This window comes from Argentina silus (assembly GCF_951799395.1).
Source record: "Argentina silus genome assembly, chromosome: 18".
Lineage (NCBI taxonomy): Eukaryota > Metazoa > Chordata > Actinopteri > Argentiniformes > Argentinidae > Argentina > Argentina silus.
The window spans coordinates 17,323,875-17,344,787 of record NC_139672.1 but is presented as its reverse complement, the minus strand read 5'-3'; the positions used below and the strand labels follow the sequence as shown (position 1 = coordinate 17,344,787).

The 20,913-nt window shown below is 48.5% G+C and overlaps 2 protein-coding genes across 2 annotated transcripts in view; one reads left to right on the top strand and one right to left on the bottom strand.

Moving 5' to 3' along the window:
• Nucleotides 1-595: 595 nt before the first annotated feature.
• Nucleotides 596-15,205, bottom strand: actr2a (actin related protein 2a). The gene is made up of 9 exons (XM_083689933.1): nt 15,067-15,205; nt 11,966-12,076; nt 8,241-8,456; nt 8,031-8,103; nt 7,234-7,370; nt 6,346-6,495; nt 5,217-5,362; nt 4,208-4,340; nt 596-3,006 (listed from the first exon to the last, which is right to left on the bottom strand). Exons 1-9 carry the CDS (start codon nt 15,112-15,114, stop codon nt 2,836-2,838), a joined length of 1,185 nt encoding a protein of 394 aa, XP_083546059.1. The 5' UTR covers nt 15,115-15,205; the 3' UTR covers nt 596-2,835.
• Nucleotides 15,206-17,492: 2,287 nt separating this feature from the next.
• LOC310819385 (ras-related protein ORAB-1-like) overlaps nt 17,493-20,913 on the top strand; it is a 5,251-nt gene continuing 1,830 nt past the window's right edge. Inside the window, exons 1-6 of the mRNA XM_083690655.1 lie at nt 17,493-17,650; nt 18,396-18,468; nt 18,801-18,896; nt 19,145-19,240; nt 19,456-19,587; nt 20,253-20,913. The exon at nt 20,253-20,913 is cut by the window's right edge and continues 1,830 nt beyond it. Coding sequence (XP_083546781.1) covers nt 17,637-17,650; nt 18,396-18,468; nt 18,801-18,896; nt 19,145-19,240; nt 19,456-19,587; nt 20,253-20,450 — 609 coding nt within the window. The 5' untranslated portion in view covers nt 17,493-17,636 and the 3' untranslated portion in view covers nt 20,451-20,913. The remainder of the gene's footprint in view (nt 17,651-18,395; nt 18,469-18,800; nt 18,897-19,144; nt 19,241-19,455; nt 19,588-20,252) is intronic.

Here is a 20,913-nt window from a genome sequence, read left to right as displayed (position 1 = left end):
CATTCCTTTGAGATTCTGGTCCATGATGACATGATTGCGTTTGAGACTTCTTTTGCTTTGTGACATGGTGCATTATCATGCTGGAAGTAACCATGAGAAGATGGGTCAATTGTGGTCATGAAGGGATGCACATGGTCAGCAACAATACTCAAACAGGCTGTGGCATTCAAGCGATGATTGATTTGTATTAACAGGCCCAAAGTGTTCCAGGAAAACATTCCCCACACCATTACACCACCTCCACCATGAGAAGGTGTACAGGTGTTCCTCCACCATGAGAAGGTGTCCAGGTGTTCTTAATAAAGTGTTTGTGAGTATATACATACATACACACATCCATCCATCCCTCTACATACACACATCCATCCATCCATCCAGTGCATGTGAATGAACCAACTCATTCCTTTCTCAGGTGATTCATCTCTTCTAATTCGCTCTTATTTAGGGAACACTGCTGACGACAACGACAATGTCACAAGTATTTATGGCAACCCCATGTACAGAACACACACACACACACACACACACACACACACACACACACACAGACACACACACACACACACAGACAGACAGACAGACCACAACAACAATATATTTATAAATCACTTTATTTAAATCAGCGGTAGGCAGTTACACTTATGAACAAAACCAAAATAAAACGACTGAAAAAAAACAACAAAAAAACCCAACAAAATAAGATCCAGCTACAATATAACTGCACTTGATGGCGGGTTAACCGTTAACCGTTAACCGTTCTGTCTGTCAAAAAAAGGAAATCAATAAACAGATATATTGTGTTTGTGTATGAGGTGCCTCCAATATACATAATGACAACCGGAAAGGAAAACCTTTTAAATACCAGCTTTTAACATGGTCTTCATCAAATTCTTTATTAATATTACAAATACCATCATTATTACCCCAACAATATTAACCCCCGCCCCCAAATATCCCCAAAACCCACCAATTCATCTTCAATGGAACCATGACATCATCAGGTGACATCACCACCGAGACTTCCTAGTGGCCTCCGCACAATGACTTCCTCTTAGAAACAGGACGTGGTTCATTTCTGCCGTTAACAGCTGATCTGAGGACAGTTGTTCTATGTTGCTCGTAATGGTTATGAATGACGGTTGTGACTGGGGGAATCTGAACCCGGATCAGTTTAACTCATTCAGTGCCGAGGGTGAATAAAGTCGCCCCCAAATTGTCAACATTCTAGAGCGCCAAAAACGCATACATTATGATGCTTCAATTTGTAGCCAATCAAAGTGTTGTTGCTAGGTAAACACCACATAGAACACTTGGCACTCTGGGTGGTGAGTGTTCCGGAATTCTTTGGCAGTTGGTGAGTTAATGGAGGCAGAACACAACCTGGGGGGAGGGGGGGGTCTCAATAATGATGATGATGATGATGATGAATTACACATTCTCACTCTTTACTCGGGAGAAAACGGGAGTAATGCACTGCAAAAATAATACACAAATAAACAAACAAAACGAACAATAAACAAAGAACAGGTCCGACAGAAACAAGGCAGAACCTCTCCTCCTCCAAAATAAACAACAGAAACAGAAAGAAAGCGCATCAGCAACAAAGGTCAACATAAAAAACTAAAAGTTAAAGGTTTAGTTCAATATATTTCAACTTAATAGTCAGATGGTTGAAAAATATTTAACTAACCCTTTAAAAAGGTCAAAGTAAAATGTTGGATCAGTCCTAATTGGAATTGGAATACATGGCAGATTGTTGCCATGGTGACGAATGGAATGCCTCATAGAATAGAATTCCCAGATTCTTCACAATCCCTGATAGCAAAATGTGGAATTCGGAATGGGACAGAGAGGAGGTATAGAATTAGAATGAATAGAACTGACATCCCCATTCTAATTCTATGGTAGACACTGTGGTGTTTGAGACATTTGACCCAAACCAAAATGTCCTTTTTAACCTTCACCTCCTGTCCTGACCCCCTCTGATCCCCAACAAGAACCCCAACAGAACATGCCAGACAACAGGAGTATGCTTGCTGAAGCAAGCCGGCTGAAGCAAGCCCATTAACTAGAAAGGCTCAATTTGGAGTTTGAGTATATTTGAAAAAAAACGGGTTCAACATAGATCTTTCTGGTTTATTTTTTGAAGAGTATATTGGGTATCTGTGGAGGCTGGTGGAGGTAGAAATCGGAGGACGGGCTCATTGTAATGCATGGAACACACGTGTTTGATACCATTCCTCACTCCATTCCATGCATTACAATGAGCCCGTCCTCTGATTTCTACCTCCACCAGCCTCCCCTGTTGTGTATATGAGCCTTACGTAGAGCACTGTCCTCTAGCTCCTACTCCCTAGACACTGTGTCCTAGGGCGCAGGAGGGGGCCAGGGGTTGGTTTAGGACAAGGCCGTGTCTGCTAGACCACAGGTGGTCTCCAACACCCTCTCTCTATAAATGGACGACTAATTCTAATAACAGACTTGATGGTGACGATCCTTTATGACTAAATATGGTGGTCTTGAATGTGACTAAAGCTGTTCCACAGGTCAACTTACGATAGTTAACTTATCATACCCCTTCCAATTCCTCCATCACCATCCATCCCTCCCTGTCTCTCCCTCTATTTCATCCCTACATCCCTCCATTCCATCCCTCCCTCCCTTCCTCCCTCCCTCCCTCAGGGTGAGTGACTAAGACAGATGTCCACACAGAGAAGACAAACTGAGGGATGGATGATGGTGGTGATGGTTGAAGTGGAGAGAGGGAGTGAGGGACCAGGATGGAGGTGGAGGAGGAGTGGGGGAGGGGCTCTCGGGTGGTGGGTGGGGGGGGGTCTATCTAACGGTGACTCCCAGCTTCTCCAGAACCCTCATGCCCTTCTCCTGGTACTCCTCCCTGGTCAGCCAGAAGTTGTCCTTGTCCTTCATGATGTCAGCCAGCACGGCCCCGCCCAGGAACACCATGTGCTTGCGGCGAGGCGGGTCCTCGATACGGATCTTAAACTTCTGTAATGGAGAGACAGGGGAGGGGGAGGGGGAGGGGGGTTAAGGATGTTCTGGATCGATCATATCAACATACAACTGTGTATCTACTAGGGGAGAGGGGGGGGGGGGAGGGAGGGCGGAGGGGGGGAGGGAGAGAGAGAGAGAGGGAGGGGGAGAGAGAGGGAGGGGGGAGAGAGAGAGAGAGGGAGAGAGAGAGAGAAAGGGAGGGGGGGAGAGAGAGAGAGAGAGGGAGGGAGGTAGAGAGAGAGAAGAAAGGGAGGGAGGGAGGGAGACTGAGAAGAGAAGAGTCTGTTCACCCACTCCCTCTGTAAATAGGAGGTAGATTGTCTTTTAATAACAGGTTAGAGACTCTGTCTGTGTGAAGAGGAAGTCCTGAACGTGCACCGCTAATAGAGCTAGCATCAGACCAAACCAGTCAACCAGCATCAGACCAAACCAGTCAACCAGCATCAGGCCAAACCAGTCAACCAGCATCAGACCAAACCAGTCAACCAGCATCAGACCAAACCAGTCAACCAGCATCAGACCAAACCAGCATCACACCAAACCAGCCAACCAGCGTCAGGCCAAACCAGCCAACCAGCATCAGGCCAAACCAGCATCACACCAAACCAGCCAACCAGCATCAGACCAAACCAGCCATCCAGTGTCCTACGAGGAGGAATGGGTTCCGAGTTCCAACAATGAGACACTCTCCGTTCTGTTGTCAAGCGCATGATTTAAACCCCATGACAAAGCCATTGTACGCTTTTAGTGTTGCAGCACATTGCTAGTGGAGAGGGGTTCAGATTAAGACGATGCTGCCCTCTGGTGGCTGACTGAAGGACTGCAGCGTTTCTGGAATGTGGTCTGTTGCCCGAGTAGCATCATAGTAACACATCTGATGGTAAAACTTATGATAGATGTACGTGACCCAAACATGTCACTTCCTCCAGCTTTAACTTCGGTAGATTCATCAACTAATGTTTTTAATTAACAGCCCTAACGTGTGTGAATGCATGTGTGTGTGTGTGTGTGAGTGTGTGCATGTGAGAGTGTGTTTGTGTATGCATGGGTGCATGTGAGAGCTTGTGTGTGTGCATGGGTGAGTGAGTGTGAGTGTGTGTGTGTGTGTGTATGCATGCGCGTAAGTGGATTGTGTGTATGTGTGTGTGTGTGTGTGTGTGTATGTATGCGCGTGCGTATGTGTGTGTGTTCTCACCGACAGCTTGTCGACATCTCCCTTCAGGACTCTCTCCAGGTAGAGCTGCTTCAGCTCCCGCTCCAGTCTGGAGGGCAGGCCGGGGTACATGGTGGACCCCCCAGACAACACTATGTGTTTGTAGAACTCAGACCTGGGGGAGAGAAGAGAAGAGAGGGTGAGGAGGGGAGGGGAGGCAGGGAGGGGAGGAGAGGGAGGGGAGGAGAGGGGGAGAGGGAGGAGGAGGAGGGGGGGAGAGGGAGGAGGAGGAGGAGGAGGGGGGAGAGGGAGGGGAGGAGAAGGGGGAAGGAGAGAGAGGGGGAGGAGAGGAGGAGGAGGGGAGGAGAGAGAGGAGAGGAGAGGGAGGGGAGGAGGAGAGGGAGGGGAGGAGAAGGGGGGAGGGAGAGGAGGAGGAGAGAGAAAAACAAAGTGAACAGAGGGGATGAAAAGGAGAGATGTGACGGAGAGGAGAACAAGTTATTGATGAAGGAAAGGAGAGAGAAAGAGAGCAGAGAATTCTGTCACGTCACAAGAGCTCCTACTGCCCTAACCCTAACCCTTCAACCCTTATTCTGCTTCTATTTAACTCATCTTGTGCCGAGGGTGAATAAAGTCACCCAGACTGTCATTCTGGAGCACCAAGGGTGACTTTATCCACCAAAAATGCATCAATGATGATGCTTCATGTTGTAGCCAATCAGAGTGTTGTTGCTAGGTAAACACCACATACAACACACGGTGCTCTTGGTTGGTGAGTTAAAAGAGCATTTACTAATACTGAGCTGAACACACAAACAGAATGGAGAGAGGAGAAAGAAGAAGGAAAGAAGGAGAGAGAGAGAGACACACACACAGAGAGAGAGAGAGAGAGAGAGACAGAGAGAGAGAGAGAGAGAGAGAGACAGAGAGAGAGAGAGAGACAGAGAGAGAGAGAGAGACAGAGAGAGAGAGAGAGAGACAGAGAGAGAGAGAAAGAGAGAAGGTCCAAGTAGAGCCGAGAGGAAGTGAGGCAGGTCATGTGACAGGTCACCTGGTGTCGATGTCAGCGGCGTGGATGGTGTTGAAGAGCAGCTCGGCCACGCCCACCCCCTCCACGTTGATCAGGTGGGGCTGGAACAGAGCCTCAGGGGCCTCGAACCTCTCCCCCCCCACCTTGATCAGCCTGCCGTCTGGGAGCTGCACACACACACACACACACACACACACACACACACACAGGAGTGTTAGAGATAAGCCTAACCCTAGAACCTCCCCCCCCCACACCTTGACCAGCCTACCGTCTGGGAGCCACAGACACACACACACACACTCTCGGTATGCGTGACAGAGGGAACGCTAACCCCCGGGCCGTAGACAACGGTTCTGGTTCTCCAGAACATTCTGGGCCAGCAGGAAGAAGAGCTAAACCAGGTCAGCATCTGGTGTGGGAGTCTGGGGCCAAACAGGAAATGATGTCACGCCCCGGGGAGGGAGGGCTGGTCCTCCACCGCTGGCTACAGTGGTGCTCTTGTTCCGTCTCCCTCCCTCCCCTCTCCTCCCCCTCCACATCTCTCTCTCTCCCTCCCTCCACCTCTCCCTCCCTCCCTCTCCTCCACATTTCCCTCTCTCCCTCCCCCTCCTCCCCCTCCTCCCCCTCCTCCACCTCTCCCCCCTCCTCCTCCTCCACCTCCCCCTCCCTACAGTCTGTGTCTGTAGGTGACTATCCTGGGGGATTCCAGAGCTAAAAGAGAGACCCACCCCCCCTCCCCATCCAGACCATCTGTATGTTCCCCTACGCTCCACCAGAGGGCAGTGTCAGCATACGGACATCAGCCATAAGAAGAAAGCAGGTTACAGTTGGGACATGTGGTACTGACCCTGGATGACTAGATCAGTGTGGTTACGGTTGTAGTGTGTGGTTGGCTGCGGTTGCAGTGTGGTTAGTGGGTTAGCTACTGACCGTGTATGACTAGACTAGTGTGATTAGTGGTTGCATTGTGGTTAGCTACTGAGCGTGTTTTGCGGTTGCAGTGTGGTTAGTGGTTAGGTATTGACCGTCGTTAGTGGTTGCAGTGTGGTTAGGGCTTGAAGTGTGGTTAGGGGTTGCAGTGTGGTTCGGGCTTGAAGTGTGGTTGGGGACTGACGGTGGTTAGGGGGTTGCAGTGTGGTTGGGGACTGACCGTGTAGGACTCGACCAGCACGGTGGTCTCCAGGGCCAGCTTCTGCTCCTGCTCGATGTTGTAGCCCACGTAGCAAAGCTTCTCCTTCATCATCCTCACCGTCTCAAAGTCCGCAGAGTGGTTGAAGGCATAGCCCCTCAGCAACAACAACTAGACCAGGAGGAAAGGTCAGAGGTTAGAGGTCAGGGGTCAGAGTGGTTGAAGGCATAGCCCCTCAGCAACAACAACTAGACCAGGAGGAAAGGTCAGAGGTTAGAGGTCAGGGGTCAGAGTGGTTGAAGGCATAGCCCCTTAGCAACAACAACTAGACCAGGAGGAAAGGTCAGAGGCCAGAGGTTAGAGGTCCCTTCCTTGTAGAAATCACTGATCTGAACATGACTTGATTGGTGGAAGCAACGCAACAAAAAGCTTGCTTTGACCGGTCCAATCACATGGGATCAGTGACATCCTCAAGGAGAAGGTCAGAGGTCAGGGTTGTGGTGTGTTCTAAGCATGACATAGTAATCTCTTTATTCTAACGTGTTTGACAGATGAAGATTGATCCAACAGCCTTAAATCACCAACTGCCAAAGAGTTCTGGAACACTCACCACCTAGAGTGCCAAGTGTTCTATGTGGTGTTTACCTAGCAACAGCACTCTGATTGGCTACAAAATGAAGCGTCATAATTTATGCATTGTTGGTGAATAAAGTCACCCGTGGCGCTCTAGAATGTTGACAGTTTGGGCGACTTTATTCACCCTCGGCACTGAATGACTTAAACAGTCACTGTTCCTACTGTTCCTACTGTTCCTTCATCGATCAAGTCATTCAATATGCTCTGGGGAGGAAAGGAGGCGAGGAAAGGAGGCTATTTAAGCGGGTTGGCACGCAGCCAATCATGGCGTACCTTGATGAGGTAGCGAGTGATGTCGCGTCCTGCGATGTCCAGGCGGCGGGTCAGGTGGGGCAGGGAGAAGCCTTCGTAGACGGGGCAGATGTGGGTGACGCCATCGCCAGAGTCCACCACCACACCCGTCAGCAGACCTGCGAACACAACCACACAGACCGTGACATCATCAGACTAAGGGCCAAGCTTTCGCACACGCGCCACGCTGTCGCAGGACGGCTCTGGAGGCCGCAGGCGTGAGAACGTACCTCCAGGGTAGCGTGTGAAGGCAGTGTGTAGCGTGTGAGGCGTGTGAATGCAGTGTGTAGCGTGTGAGGCGTGTGAAGGCAGTGTGTGGCGTGTGAAGGCAGTGTGTGGCGTGTGAAGGCATGTGTGGCGTGTGAAGGCAGTGTGTGGCGTGGGAAGGCAGTGTGTGGCGTGGGAAGGCAGTGTGTGGCGTGTGAAGGCAGTGTGTGGCGTGTGAAGGCAGTGTGTGGCGTGTGAAGGCAGTGTGTAGCGTGTGAAGGCAGTGTGTGGCGTGTGAAGGCAGTGTGTGGCGTGTGAAGGCAGTGTGTGGCGTGTGAAGGCAGTGTGTGGCGTGTGAAGGCAGTGTGAAGGCAGTGTGAGGCGTGTGAAGGCAGTGTGAAGGCAGTGTGAAGGCAGTGTGTGGCGTGTGAAGGCAGTGTGTGGCGTGTGAAGGCAGTGTGAGGCGTGTGAAGGCAGTGTGAAGGCAGTGTGAAGGCAGTGTGAAGGCAGTGTGTGGCGTGTGAAGGCAGTGTGAAGGCAGTGTGAAGGCAGTGTGTGGCGTGTGAAGGTACCTTGAGCGTAGAGAGTGAGAACGGCCTGGATGGCAATGTAGACCCCGGAGAACTGGTAGGTCTCAAACATCACCTACGAGAGAGAGGGGGGGGGGGGGGGGGGGCAGTGTGTTACTTCAGTGTGTAGTAAACCAGGGTGAGCTAGCTGGCTGACTACCGCACGCACACGCACACACACACACACACACACACACACACACACACACACACCTCAATGATCTTCTCGCGGTTCTTGGTGGGGTTCATGGGCGGCTCGGTGAGCAGGATCTTGCAGTTGCGCGAGTCGATGTTGAGCTTCTCCGGTCCAAACGTGTAGTCCCACAGGTGCTTCATGTCGTCCCAGTTCCTCACGATGCCGTTCTCCATGGGGTAGTTCACCTCCAGCATGGACCGCAGCTCGCTGGCCTCGTCCCCCACCATCAGGTCCTGGAAGAGGAGGGGGGAGGGCAGAGGTTAGAGGTCAGGGGTCACAGGAAATGACCTCTGAAGTGAGTAACCCTTCTGGAGGAACCCAGTGGTGCAGCAGCCGTCACAGAGCATAACAACAACCAGAGCGGTTTGTTAGGAGCACAGGACACAACCCCAGAGGAGGCGGGGCTGGACAGGTCAGGGGTTAGAGAGGGGACAGCTAGGCCCCGTGTCACCAACAGAACATGCTTCACTGTAGAACACATGACCATGCACGGTCGCCAAGGGGAACCAGATCCCAACTGGCCTGACGTCACAATAGAAAAAGGGAGGAGTCAGTGGTAAACAGGTTAAACACGTCCAGGGTGACTCCTCTCAGGAGAACTAGGGTGGGTTAGCTGCCTGGGCATCCACACACACGACGAGGCACGTTTCTTTTAGTGACGCCTTTAGGATTGTAGTTCACATGTCACATGCACAATGTGGTCTTAAGCTTAAAAAAGGCCCAGTATTTAACATTCCAGTTTTCTAAAAGCTTCCTGACGGTTGTAATGACTGTAAATCAGTAGAGATCAGGGAATGAGAGCCCAGAAACACTGACCTAGGAGTGCCAAGTGTTTTATGTGGTATTTACCTAGCAACAGTACTTGGATATATAACAATTATATAATAGGATATATAATAATTTATGCATTTATGGTGAATGAAGCCACCCGTGACACTCTAGAACGTTGACAACTTGGGCGACTTTATTCTCCCTCGGCACTGAATGAGTTAAAGGAAGCCGGTTTCACTGAGCCGCCATCTTGGGGACGAGCCTGTTGGAGGGCAGGACAAACACTCCATTTACACCAGAATGAGACGGACTAGCTTTTCCTTTTGCTTTTGGGGGGTTTATATTATTATCAGGGAGGATGTTGTTGTTTGGAACCTGTAACTGAATTTCACTGCGGTGGCCAGAGGTGGCAGATGGAGAGGTCAAAGGTCAAAGAGGTTTTTCATCAGTCCTCTGCAGCTCTCAGTTCTTATATGACCTGGCCTCTATTCTCTTTATGTACAGAACCAGTCAAAGTTTGGACACACCTTGCCAAGAGTGTGCAAAGCTGTCATCAAAGCAAAAGGTGGCTACTTTGAAAAATATAAAAAATAAACCATATTCTGGTTTGTTTAACACTTTTTTTGTTTATTACATAATTCCATATGTGTTCCTTCATAGTTTTGATGTCTTCAATATTAATCTACAACATAGAAAATAATAAAAAATAAAGAAAAACCATTGAATGAGAAGGTATGTCCAAACTTTTGACTGGTACTGTAGATATACACACATATACACACACAGTATAGATCCACCTCCTACAGGTATAGATCCACCTCCTACAGGTATAGATCCACCTCCTACAGGTATAGATCCACCTCCTACAGGTATAGATCCACCTCCTACAGGTATAGATCCACCTCCTACAGGTATAGATCCACCTCCTACAGGTATAGGCCACCTCCTACAGGTCACTGAGGAGGAACGTTGCTGTGACTGTGGTCTGAGGAACGGCTCTTTGGTTCAGACGAGGCGTGTCGGTCGATCAATATCTGTTTCCTTCTGCTATTCACCCTCTCCCCACCTGTACCCCTCCACACCTGCACCCCTCCACACCTGTACCCCTCCACACCTGCACCCCTCCACACCTGTACCCCTCCACACCTGTACCCCTCCACACCTGCACCCCTCCACACCTGTACCCCTCCACACCTGTACCCCTCCACACCTGTACCCCTCCACACCTGTACCCCTCCACACCTGCACCCCTCCACACCTGTACCCCTCCACACCTGCACCCCTCCACACCTGCACCCCTCCACACCTGTACCCCTCCACACCTGTACCCCTCCACACCTGTACCCCTCCACACCTGTACCCCTCCACACCTGCACCCCTCCACACCTGTACCCCTCCACACCTGTACCCTCTCCCCACCTGTACCCCTCCACACCTGTACCCCTCCACACCTGTACCCCTCCACACCTGCACCCCTCCACACCTGTACCCCTCCACACCTGCACCCCTCCACACCTGCACCCCTCCACACCTGTACCCCTCCACACCTGTACCCCTCCACACCTGTACCCCTCCACACCTGCACCCCTCCACACCTGTACCCCTCCACACCTGTACCCCTCCACACCTGTACCCTCTCCACACCTGTACCCCTCCACACCTGCACCCCTCCACACCTGTACCCCTCCACACCTGTACCCTCTCCACACCTGTACCCCTCCACACCTGTACCCCTCCACACCTGTACCCCTCCACACCTGCACCCCTCCACACCTGTACCCCTCCACACCTGTACCCTCTCCACACCTGTACCCCTCCACATCAACTCTCTAGTCCCTAGGTCTGCTAACACATCAGTGAGGCCATACAGTTGGAATGCGTTCATAGCGCTTCATAAAACTTGTTATAAGGATGTTTTACTGCATTATAATGTCTTATATCATCTCATAATGATCCTGAGCTAGTATAGGCCACCTTCCATCAGTCTGAAAAAATATAAATATATAATCTTATAGTCAGACAATATAATCATGATATATTATGAAGACATTATAAGGCCACAACCACTATCATACATGCCTATAAAGAGTTGTAATGCATTTTGTGTGTCTCATAGACAGTGTTACCAAAGGCCTGTGAACTGTATCTAACATGTTCATTGGTTGGAGAAGAGGAATTAATTGATAAACGGAAAAAAAAATCTGATTGGTTAGATGAGCCAGAACATAATTTCATCACTGAAAATGGAGGGAAAGAGTAGGAGAGAGGGAGAGAGGGAATGAGAAGGAGGGAGAGAGAAGGGAGTAATGCAGTTACAATGGACACACAGAAAAAGAACCCGACCATTCTTGTCAGAGAGATGCTGAGCAAACACACACACACACACACACACACGCTAGCACACTCATGCTAGCACACACACACACGCGCACACACACACACACACACACATGCCAGCACACTCCATACACACTTACCATCTTTCTGTTATTCTACCTCAACAGGAAAAAAAGAGGAAGATTGGTAAGAGCATGACAAGGTAGAAGAAGAGGGTCAGGAGAGTGTGAGTGTGTGTGTGTGTGTGTGTGTGTGTGTGTGGCTGGAATGCAGCCTTGTTATCAGCAGTACTGTATAGTTAATGTGTAATACAGTGATAAGGAGCCTGGGTGCCTAGCCTAGCCTAATCTGAGGTGCGGTACTTTGACTAAATCAACAAATCACAGTGAAGTTTAACTGCTAGCCTCCCATTGAGGTGGGTGGGTGGGTGTGTGTGTGTGTGTGTGTGTGTGTGTGTGTGTGTGTGTGTGTGTGTGTGTGTGTGTGTTAAAGAACATGCATCGTCCTTAGACGATGTTCTGAGGAAAGAAAAGTTAGTGCCCTGCAGACGGAAAACTCTGGGCCCATGGTGAAAATAGGCCTAAATTAACACACACACACACACATGAATGAATGAATGAATGAATGGGATTACCTTGATCTCAATGTTTCCCACTTTGGCTGTGGAGCGAATGATTGGCCGGCCAACCAACGCTGGGAAGATGTGCTCAGGGAAGTTTGATCCTGCATAGCCACACTTCACAAACTAGGAGAGGGAGGGAGGGAGAGAGAGAAAGAAAGAAAGAGAATTATTAGACATTGTCGAAGTCAGCACATAAGCAGACTTTCTAGGCTACATTTTAAGGGCATAAAGAATGACATCATATGAACTGGACAACATGGGCCTGTGCATGTAGAAATATTTGAACAATGTCATCTGAACAATTAAAACAATGTCTTTATTTTCACTGGCCAAACATTCATTTCCATGATGTACAGTAGCCTATAAGAAAAAGGCACAGGCTATACACCAGGGGAGGCTGGTGGAGGTAGAAATGGGAGGACAGGCTCATTGTAATGGATGGAATGGAATGAGGGATGGTATCAAACCCTGTGATGATGGTCTGAGCATTCAGACTCCATTCAAACCCAGCCTCTCCAACAGTACAACTGTGGTCCTCTGTGGCTCAGTTGGTAACGCTTAGGTTGTGGGTTTGATTCCCGCCGGGACCATATATACTGAAACATGTATGCACTCACTGCAATGTAAGTCGCTTTGTGTGTTTTTGTGTGTGTGTGTGTGCGTGTGTGTGTGTGTGTAGAGAGGGACACTGAGAAGATCCAGCCTAATGTTATCATCCCCATCACCAGTACCTAGCATGTCTGCCCCCCTGCCCTGCATAGGAGGTGAAGCATGCATAATCTATTTGGAGAATTTCATTCAAACCGGTTTGGTTGGGGGACTTGTTTCAAGGACCAGTGCCTCATACAAGATAAGTAGGCTAATAGTACTTATCATAGGGATACATAATAATAATAATAATAATGAAATATTTTCTTTGCATTACAGTACAATCATCTGAAATGACCTACTTATGCCTCTGTCATTGTCTTCTACACTAAACCAGTCCTTCATACAGGACCTGGAGGCTACATTATCACCAGGTAGCAGCAACTAACCTTGTTTAGAAAAGTGCTATACAAATAAAATGTATTATTATTATTATTATTATCATGATCATCATCATCACAATTATACAATGTGTAGTCTGTGTTCTTCTCCTCCACACTGAACACACGACCTTTTCTAAGTGTGAGGAGAGAGGAAGTAGTCATGCATCAGCAAGTAGCCCAGACATGATGACATCATCATAGCAGAGAGGAAGAGGTTATCTAGCTCCTCCACCTTGGTAAGAGGTTATCTAGCTCCTCCACCTTGGTAAGAGGTTAACTAGCTCCTCCACCTTGGTAAGAGGTTATCTAGCTCCTCCACCTTGGTAAGAGGTTATCTAGCTCCTCCACCTTGGTAAGAGGTTAACTAGCTCCTCCACCTTGGTAAGAGGTTAGCTAGCTCCTCCACCCTGGTAAGAGGTTAACTAGCTCCTCCACCCTGGTAAGAGGTTAACTAGCTCCTCCACCCTGGTAAGAGGTTAACTAGCTCCTCCACCCTGGTAAGAGGTTAACTAGCTCCTCCACCCTGGTAAGAGGTTAACTAGCTCCTCCACCCTGGTAAGAGGTTATCTAGCTCCTCCACCCTGGTAAGAGGTTATCTAGCTCCTCCACCCTGGTAAGAGGTTATCTAGCTCCTCCACCGTGGCTCAGAAATGTTGCTTCGTTCCCAGTTGGGATGCTAGTGTGGATATCGTTGTTGGAACACAACCCGGGGATTCTAAACGAGAGATCTAAACTTCTCAGGACCAACAGAGAAGTTAGGCCACGCAGAGTGCTGCCTGCCCCATTTACGCTCTCCGTGGTATGAATAGCTAGCCTATATGGCGGTTATATTAAGCTATTCACAGGGTGAGAAGAGGCTGAGGGAGGCGGCGCAGTTCAGCTCCTTTGTGGTCGGACGCAGAGAGACCAAATACAGACAGTCAGCGAACTGAAAGTGCTGGATCACAAGAAAACCGCTGAAAATAGTTTCAAGGAAAATGTTATTCATCCCTCCCGAGGTTAACATTTGTCCTGCTTTTTGTCGATGTGAAAGGCACGGATGAACTGTTCCGTTTGATTAAATAAGCCGATGGCTAAACGTTTACTAGCAATCTACAGGCGAGTGGATCATAGATGTGATAACTCCTTACATGGAAGAATGCTCTCTGACTTCCTCACTGAAACCAGTGAGACATGCGTATTGCACAGTCTAGAGTTCGTTTATAGTAGTTGGCTGGCTTGCTTTGTTTTCAGTAGCTCAAAGCCGTATTTTCTGGTTTATGACTGTGTTGGCTAATTTTGGCCGGTTCGAATCCGATTTTCGGAAACGAAAACCCCGCGACGCGAAGGTGTCAAATACTTGCTACAAGTTGAAAGGATGTTCGGTTGGGAGGGCGGGGCTAACATATGCAAGATCATCATATCCTTTGTGAACTGTACCTCATATTTGAGGATTAAATAGACATGCACTAGACGCGAATCACGTAAATAAAGGCAACGGTTCTCTCCTCGCCCAGTGAATTGTAAACTCCTCATTGAGAATTCAGCGCTGCTCGAACTGCCCACACCACACCATTAAATTGCAGCATGTGGGATAAATCTGTGGGCTACCGTGATATATGAATGAGATTTGTCGTCTTCGGGGCATGATGCTCAACATAAACGATGAATGGTGCATCTGTAACGTTTTGGATCTGTAATGTTTTTAGTAGGTCGCTAGCGATTCCAGTTCGCGATGTCAGCACAGCCAGCCGCGACAGCTGAGATAACAATCTGATTGCGACAACTCCCACCGATTCACAATCCCAACAACAACCACCAAACTTTTAATCGCCATGCAGTTTGCCACCTCTGGATTACAGATAAGCGACCCCCGCTAAAGAACGCGTAACTAATTGACAAGCTGACAGACAGACACATTCCGTCGCCAGCCCACCCAGTCCCGGACTGACGACGGCTAGCCACGGCGGCTAACGATGAGGCGAGCTAGCCTAACGTTACTTCCTGTTTCTCTCATCATCTCTTCTCCTGTCAAAATGCACCGCGGAAACGCCTCGGCGCTCACGGATTGACGCTAAAACGTGGCGTATTGTCTAAACTCACCCCGGTTCCATTGTCGCAAACCACGACTTTCCTTCCCTGACTGTCCATTTTCCACGGATTCCAGAAACCAGTAGCCCTGTTCGGAACAACTTTCTTCGGCAAGGCGGAAGTCACTCACCACCCCGGCTTAGGCGAAGGCGTCCTTCCGGACTTCCTGTCTGTGTGACACCTGCCCACCGCTCCCCGCGGCCAATCACAGCACACTGAGCCGGCCCATGTGGCCAATTAGATAAGGCAACGCCTTTTCAACCCCATTGCTATTGGACGGCCACAGTGATTGACAGTGTTTTATCGATATGAATTGATCTATCTGAATAATCGTTTAGCAAATATCGACCATTTGGAATGTGGATAAGAGGCAGCTAGCTACATGTTGTCTTTTTGGAGAGACTGTCCGTGGGCACGTCAACATGCAAATGGTTGTCTGCGGCTCCAGAGAGATCGGTGTAGTTGTGGAAGATGGAAGATGGACTGACCAGAGAGTGCAGTGTAGGTCTATGATCAGATTTACCTATCTTCCGCTGTAGACTGAAGACCCATCTTGACTGTCCCTCTTAAAGACCTCTTCACCCCCCACTACCCCCCTGTACAGTTCCTCTACTGTAAATACATTTAAAAAAATAAAATAATAATAATTTAAAAGAAAGTCATCCCTTCTTTCTTCTAGCATTGAGACTGCCAATGGCCCCTGGTCTAGCATAGATGTTTTTTTCCTATGATGCCTGATGGATAGATGATTCACTTACCTGAGACAAATGTACTTTGGGGGGCAATAAGGGAAAATGGGAGAGAGGCTGGCTGTCAGATAGTGTTTCTCTGGGTTCCAGAGAGATCAGGACAGTCATGAGCAGGGACCTGTCATGCAGGGGAGGCTGGTGGAGCAGAAATCGGAGGACGGGTTCATTGTAATGCATGGAATGTGGAATGGTATTAAGCACACGTGTTTGATACCATTCCTCATTCCATTCCACCTCACTCACTCACACACTTGCATATTACTCACATGTCCAATGTTGTTGTTGAATTTATGTTGCTACTGCTATGCCACCTTATATTATTGTTATTGTTTTTTTCTATTATTATTATTATTATTATTATTATTATTGTTACTAGTTGATTGTAGCATTGTTGAGGAGTTGTTTGCCCTAAAGCATTTAATTGCACTATATCTAGTATATTGTATACTTGACAAATAAAATTTGATTTGATTTGAATTGAATTTGATTACGATGAGCCCATCCTCTGATTTCTGCCTCCACCAGCCTCCTCTGGTGGTATGTGGGTAAACTGGGTTAACTTGAGTTTCCCCTCCATTACAACACTGGTTATGAGAGGTGGGACAGCATTGCACACACTGCATATATGGAAGTGTATGGTCAGGTCTGGTGATATCTGTAACTTAGAACAAAGCAACATTGTGACCATTGGCCATGCGTTCTAGAAGGTATATTCCTGTGGATATCTGAATTTAGCCAAGGTGGAGGAGCTAGATAACCTCTTACCAAGGTGGAGGAGCTAGATAACCTCTTACCAAGGTGGAGGAGCTAGTTAACCTCTTACCAGGGTGGAGGAGCTAGTTAACCTCTTACCAAGGTGGAGGAGCTAGTTAACCTCTTACCAAGGTGGAGGAGCTAGTTAACCTCTTACCAAGGTGGAGGAGCTAGTTAACCTCTTACCAAGGTGGAGGAGCTAGATAACCTCTTACCAAGGTGGAGGAGCTAGATAACCTCTTACCAAGGTGGAGGAGCTAGATAACCTCTTACCAAGGTGGAGCCTCTTCCTCTCCACTAACCATGATGATGTCATCATGTCTGGGCTACTTGCTGATGCATGTGGACTACTTCCTCTCTTCTCATATTTCAAAGAAAAGGTCATGTGTTTAGTGTAGAGGAGAAGAACACAAAATTAACATTTTATAATTCCTATGATAATAATAATAATTCCATTCCATGTATTACAATGAGCCCGTCCTCCGATTTCTACCTCCACCAGCCTCCCCTGTTTATAGTGGGTTGTTGTCAGATAGGGTTCTACCCTGGCCTAGAGAGGAATGTTCCCTGGAAGCATAGAACATAACAAAAGATGCATTTATTTCCAGAAGTGTTGTGCTTCCCAGAATCCCGTAGACAATATTCTATATCGATAAGAGGTCGTTCTCTCTATTCAACAGGTTCCCTCATTATAAGTTACGACGATTAGTATCATATCGATGCATTGTGTCAAGGTCCAGGGATGTCTGAAGGTCATAATACAGACACACAGTCCCAACTCGGGATTTCCACGATAACATCTTTATCTCTCCCGATCACCCGGACACCGCAGTCCGTGGTGCGGTGGCACATTTGACTACAACTTCCACGAACCTCACAGTTAGGAATTTCCTGGTCGGGACGGCAGCCATATTTGATTCAATTACTCTTCTGGGCTGCGAGAAGCTAGCCAGCTAACTAGTGTAGTTGTTCTGGAATAAAATTGTTGTTGGTTGTAATCGCCGGATTACATTGTTAAATTATCCACAACGAGGAGTCGCAGTATTTAGAATAATAACTGATTACCGTGTTGAGTCAACGATGAATCCCGAATAGTAAGTGACTTTTTGTTTATGATGACAGCTTAGTTTTTTTAGTGTCAGGTTCGCTAGCAAAGCTAGCTAGGTAGCTAAAGCTAGCTGGTTTACGTAAAATCAGCTAGCTGAGCCGTTTTGTCTTGTCACATGCTAACAATGAAACGACAATAGCTAAATAACATGTTATTAAACAGTGTCGTACATAATATAGTTTTTATGAAACGTCTTCACGTTTGCCAAGGACTATTTTATCTTCCTACGTTTCATCGTCAGATAGCCGGGATGTTAGCATAGCTAGCTAGCTGAGCTAGTTCACAGGTTCGCTTACTTGCTTTGTTGACGTCCTGTGCGGAACAAACAGCTGTTTAAATGCAGATAAGTAACTATAGCTAACTGAAATCACACAGTAATGTCAACCTAATGTCGACCTGTCCGTTTAAAGTCAGTGACACATTACTTTGTTGTTTTCAAAGGTTCAGTTGTTTGACAGGTTGTTGATAATTGCCACTCAGATTGACGTAACTATATATTTTCTAGGAATAGTAATACGTAGTAAAGATTCACTCCTCTGATATCTAGACGTCCAATGTGGGCGAAAGTTGCCTAGGCGCGACAACAAATTACCTTCGCTATTATATACCTCCCTCCAAAGGTCATTTACTGAGTGACATATTCTAATTATATCGACGGCAGTAACAGTAGAAGAAAGGACTAGATCATTTTGGGTAACATCCGTTAAATGTGTTCTCTTGTCTCCCTGCAGTGACTATTTATTCAAGCTGCTTCTGATCGGGGACTCTGGCGTCGGAAAGTCTTGTCTCCTCCTTCGGTTTGCTGTAAGTGAAGTCGTCTCTAGCCCAGTCCCAGAGCGACCCTCACCCCTGTGTAACACTTGTGCTGTTCGAATATTGGGCAGGTGGAGACGATGGGCCAACACTGCCAGGCTGCTGTGCCATCATAAGACACCATTTTGTTTAGACATGTGACTAGCCATTAAAATCCTCTTAGATATTGTGTACAAGTGTATGCCCGGCTTGGAATTGGGTGTTTCAGGTCCTGTACTATGTGGCATTTTTTCACATTTCCATCAAATCTTTGGGGGTGTTCCTCCTTCGAGAGATGACAACACCCACGTGGGCTGACGTGTCTTCTCCCTCTCCCCTCTCAGGACGACACGTACACAGAGAGCTACATTAGTACAATCGGAGTGGACTTCAAAATCAGGACCATCGAGTTAGACGGAAAGACCATCAAACTGCAGATCGTACGTGTTCCCGAGGCCCACGTGACTTGATTGACAAGCGTTGCAACTTTTGTAACATCGGACGAAACAACTTAAATGGGCTTTTATAGGTCATGTGGGATCCTGTCACATGACAAGCTTTACAAACTCCTATTGTTACTGTCCTTGCTTCCCCCAACAGTTTTTTTTTCTGTTTCATTCATCCTGAACACCCCTGGCTGACGGGTTCTGCTGTTTGTTTGTTTGTTTGTTTGTTTGTTTGTTGACAGTGGGACACGGCTGGTCAGGAGCGCTTCCGCACCATCACATCCAGCTACTACAGAGGAGCTCACGGCATTATAGTGGTTTATGATGTCACAGACCAGGTCAGTCCATCTCTCTCTCTCCCTGTCTCTCTCTCTTTCTTTCTTTCTCTATCTCTCTCTACCACTTTCTCTCTCTCTCTCTCTCTCTCTTTCTTTCTCTATCTCTCTACCACTTTCTCTCTCTCTCTCTCTCTCTTTCTTTCTCTCAAATTCCAGAGGACAAGAAAGATGATACTACCATGTGACCTAAGCCTATTCCCCCCCCCCCCCCGTAGGAATCGTTCAACAACGTGAAACAGTGGCTCCAGGAGATTGACCGCTACGCCAGTGAGAACGTCAACAAGCTGTTGGTGGGCAACAAGTGTGACCTGACCACCAAGAAGGTGGTGGACTACACGACGGCCAAGGTAAAGATCTACGACCCAGAGAGGCCTGTTCCTCCTGATGTGTAGGACAAAACAGAACAGGGGAGGCTGGTGGGGGTAGACATCGGAGGATGGGTTCATTGTAATGAGTGGAATGAGGAATGGTGTCAAGGTAAAGATCTACGACCCAAAAGGCATGTTTCCACTTTGCCTGGACGATACCGGTTTTCTATCCCTGATGTGTAGGACATAACAGAACAGGGGAGGCTAGTGGAGGTAGACATCGGAGGATGGGCTCGTTGTAATGCATGGAATGGCATGAGGAATGATACCATTCCATGCATGACAATGAGCCCATCCTCCGATGTCTACCCCCACCAGCCTCCCCTGTTCTGTTTTGTCCTACACATCAGGAGGAACAGGCCTCTCCCTGTTCCTCCCCTGGAACAGGACCGTAGAGGCTCCCCCTCTCCTCCATTCCCTTCTTTCCTGGTTGACCCATGACCTCTCTATTGTCCTCTCTTTTTCTTGCATTGACTTTTCTTGTCCTCTCTCTCTCTCCCTCTCCCCCCCCCTCTCTCTCTCCCCCCCCCCTCTCTCTCTCTCTCCCCCCCCTCTCTCTCCCTCCCCCTCTCTCTCTCTCCACCCCCCACCCCCCCTCTCTCTCTCCACCCCCCACCCCCCCTCTTCCTCCCTCCCTCCCTCAGGAGTTTGCTGACAACCTCGGCATCCCGTTCCTGGAGACCAGCGCTAAGAGTGCCACCAACGTGGAGCAGGCCTTCATGACCATGGCCGCCGAGATCAAGAAGAGGATGGGGCCGGGGGCCACGGCCGGGGGCTCGGAGAAGTCCAACGTCAAGATCCAGAGCACCCCTGTCAAGGCCGCCTCGGGTGGCTGCTGCTGAGGGCCTCCCCCGCCCGGACCCCCCCACCTCACCTTAACTACCATCCACCCTGACCCCCCCCAACCAAGCTCAAACGTTACCATGCTCCACAGGGATAGAGAGAGACGAGAAAGAGAGGGATGTTGACAGACAGAGAGAGAAAGAGAGCAGCTCTGTCTGCAGCTGCAATACCAGAGAAACAAAAAAAAAGAAAAAACACCCCCACCCCCCCCCCCTCCAACCAAACCCCCCCCCCCCCTTCCAACCAAACCCCCCCCCCCCCAAACTAGGTCAGCAATAGCAGACACACCCATGGCGCTTACCGACAGGTCCCACTGTAACTTAATTTGAGCTGTTTTCCTTTCTTTCTTTCTTTTTTTTTTTCTTTCTTTTTTTTTTACACTCTAGCCAAACACACACCTACCTAGAAACAACGTCTGGTGACAGACAGGCCAGGCCTACCGCCGTTTTTAAAAGCTCGACG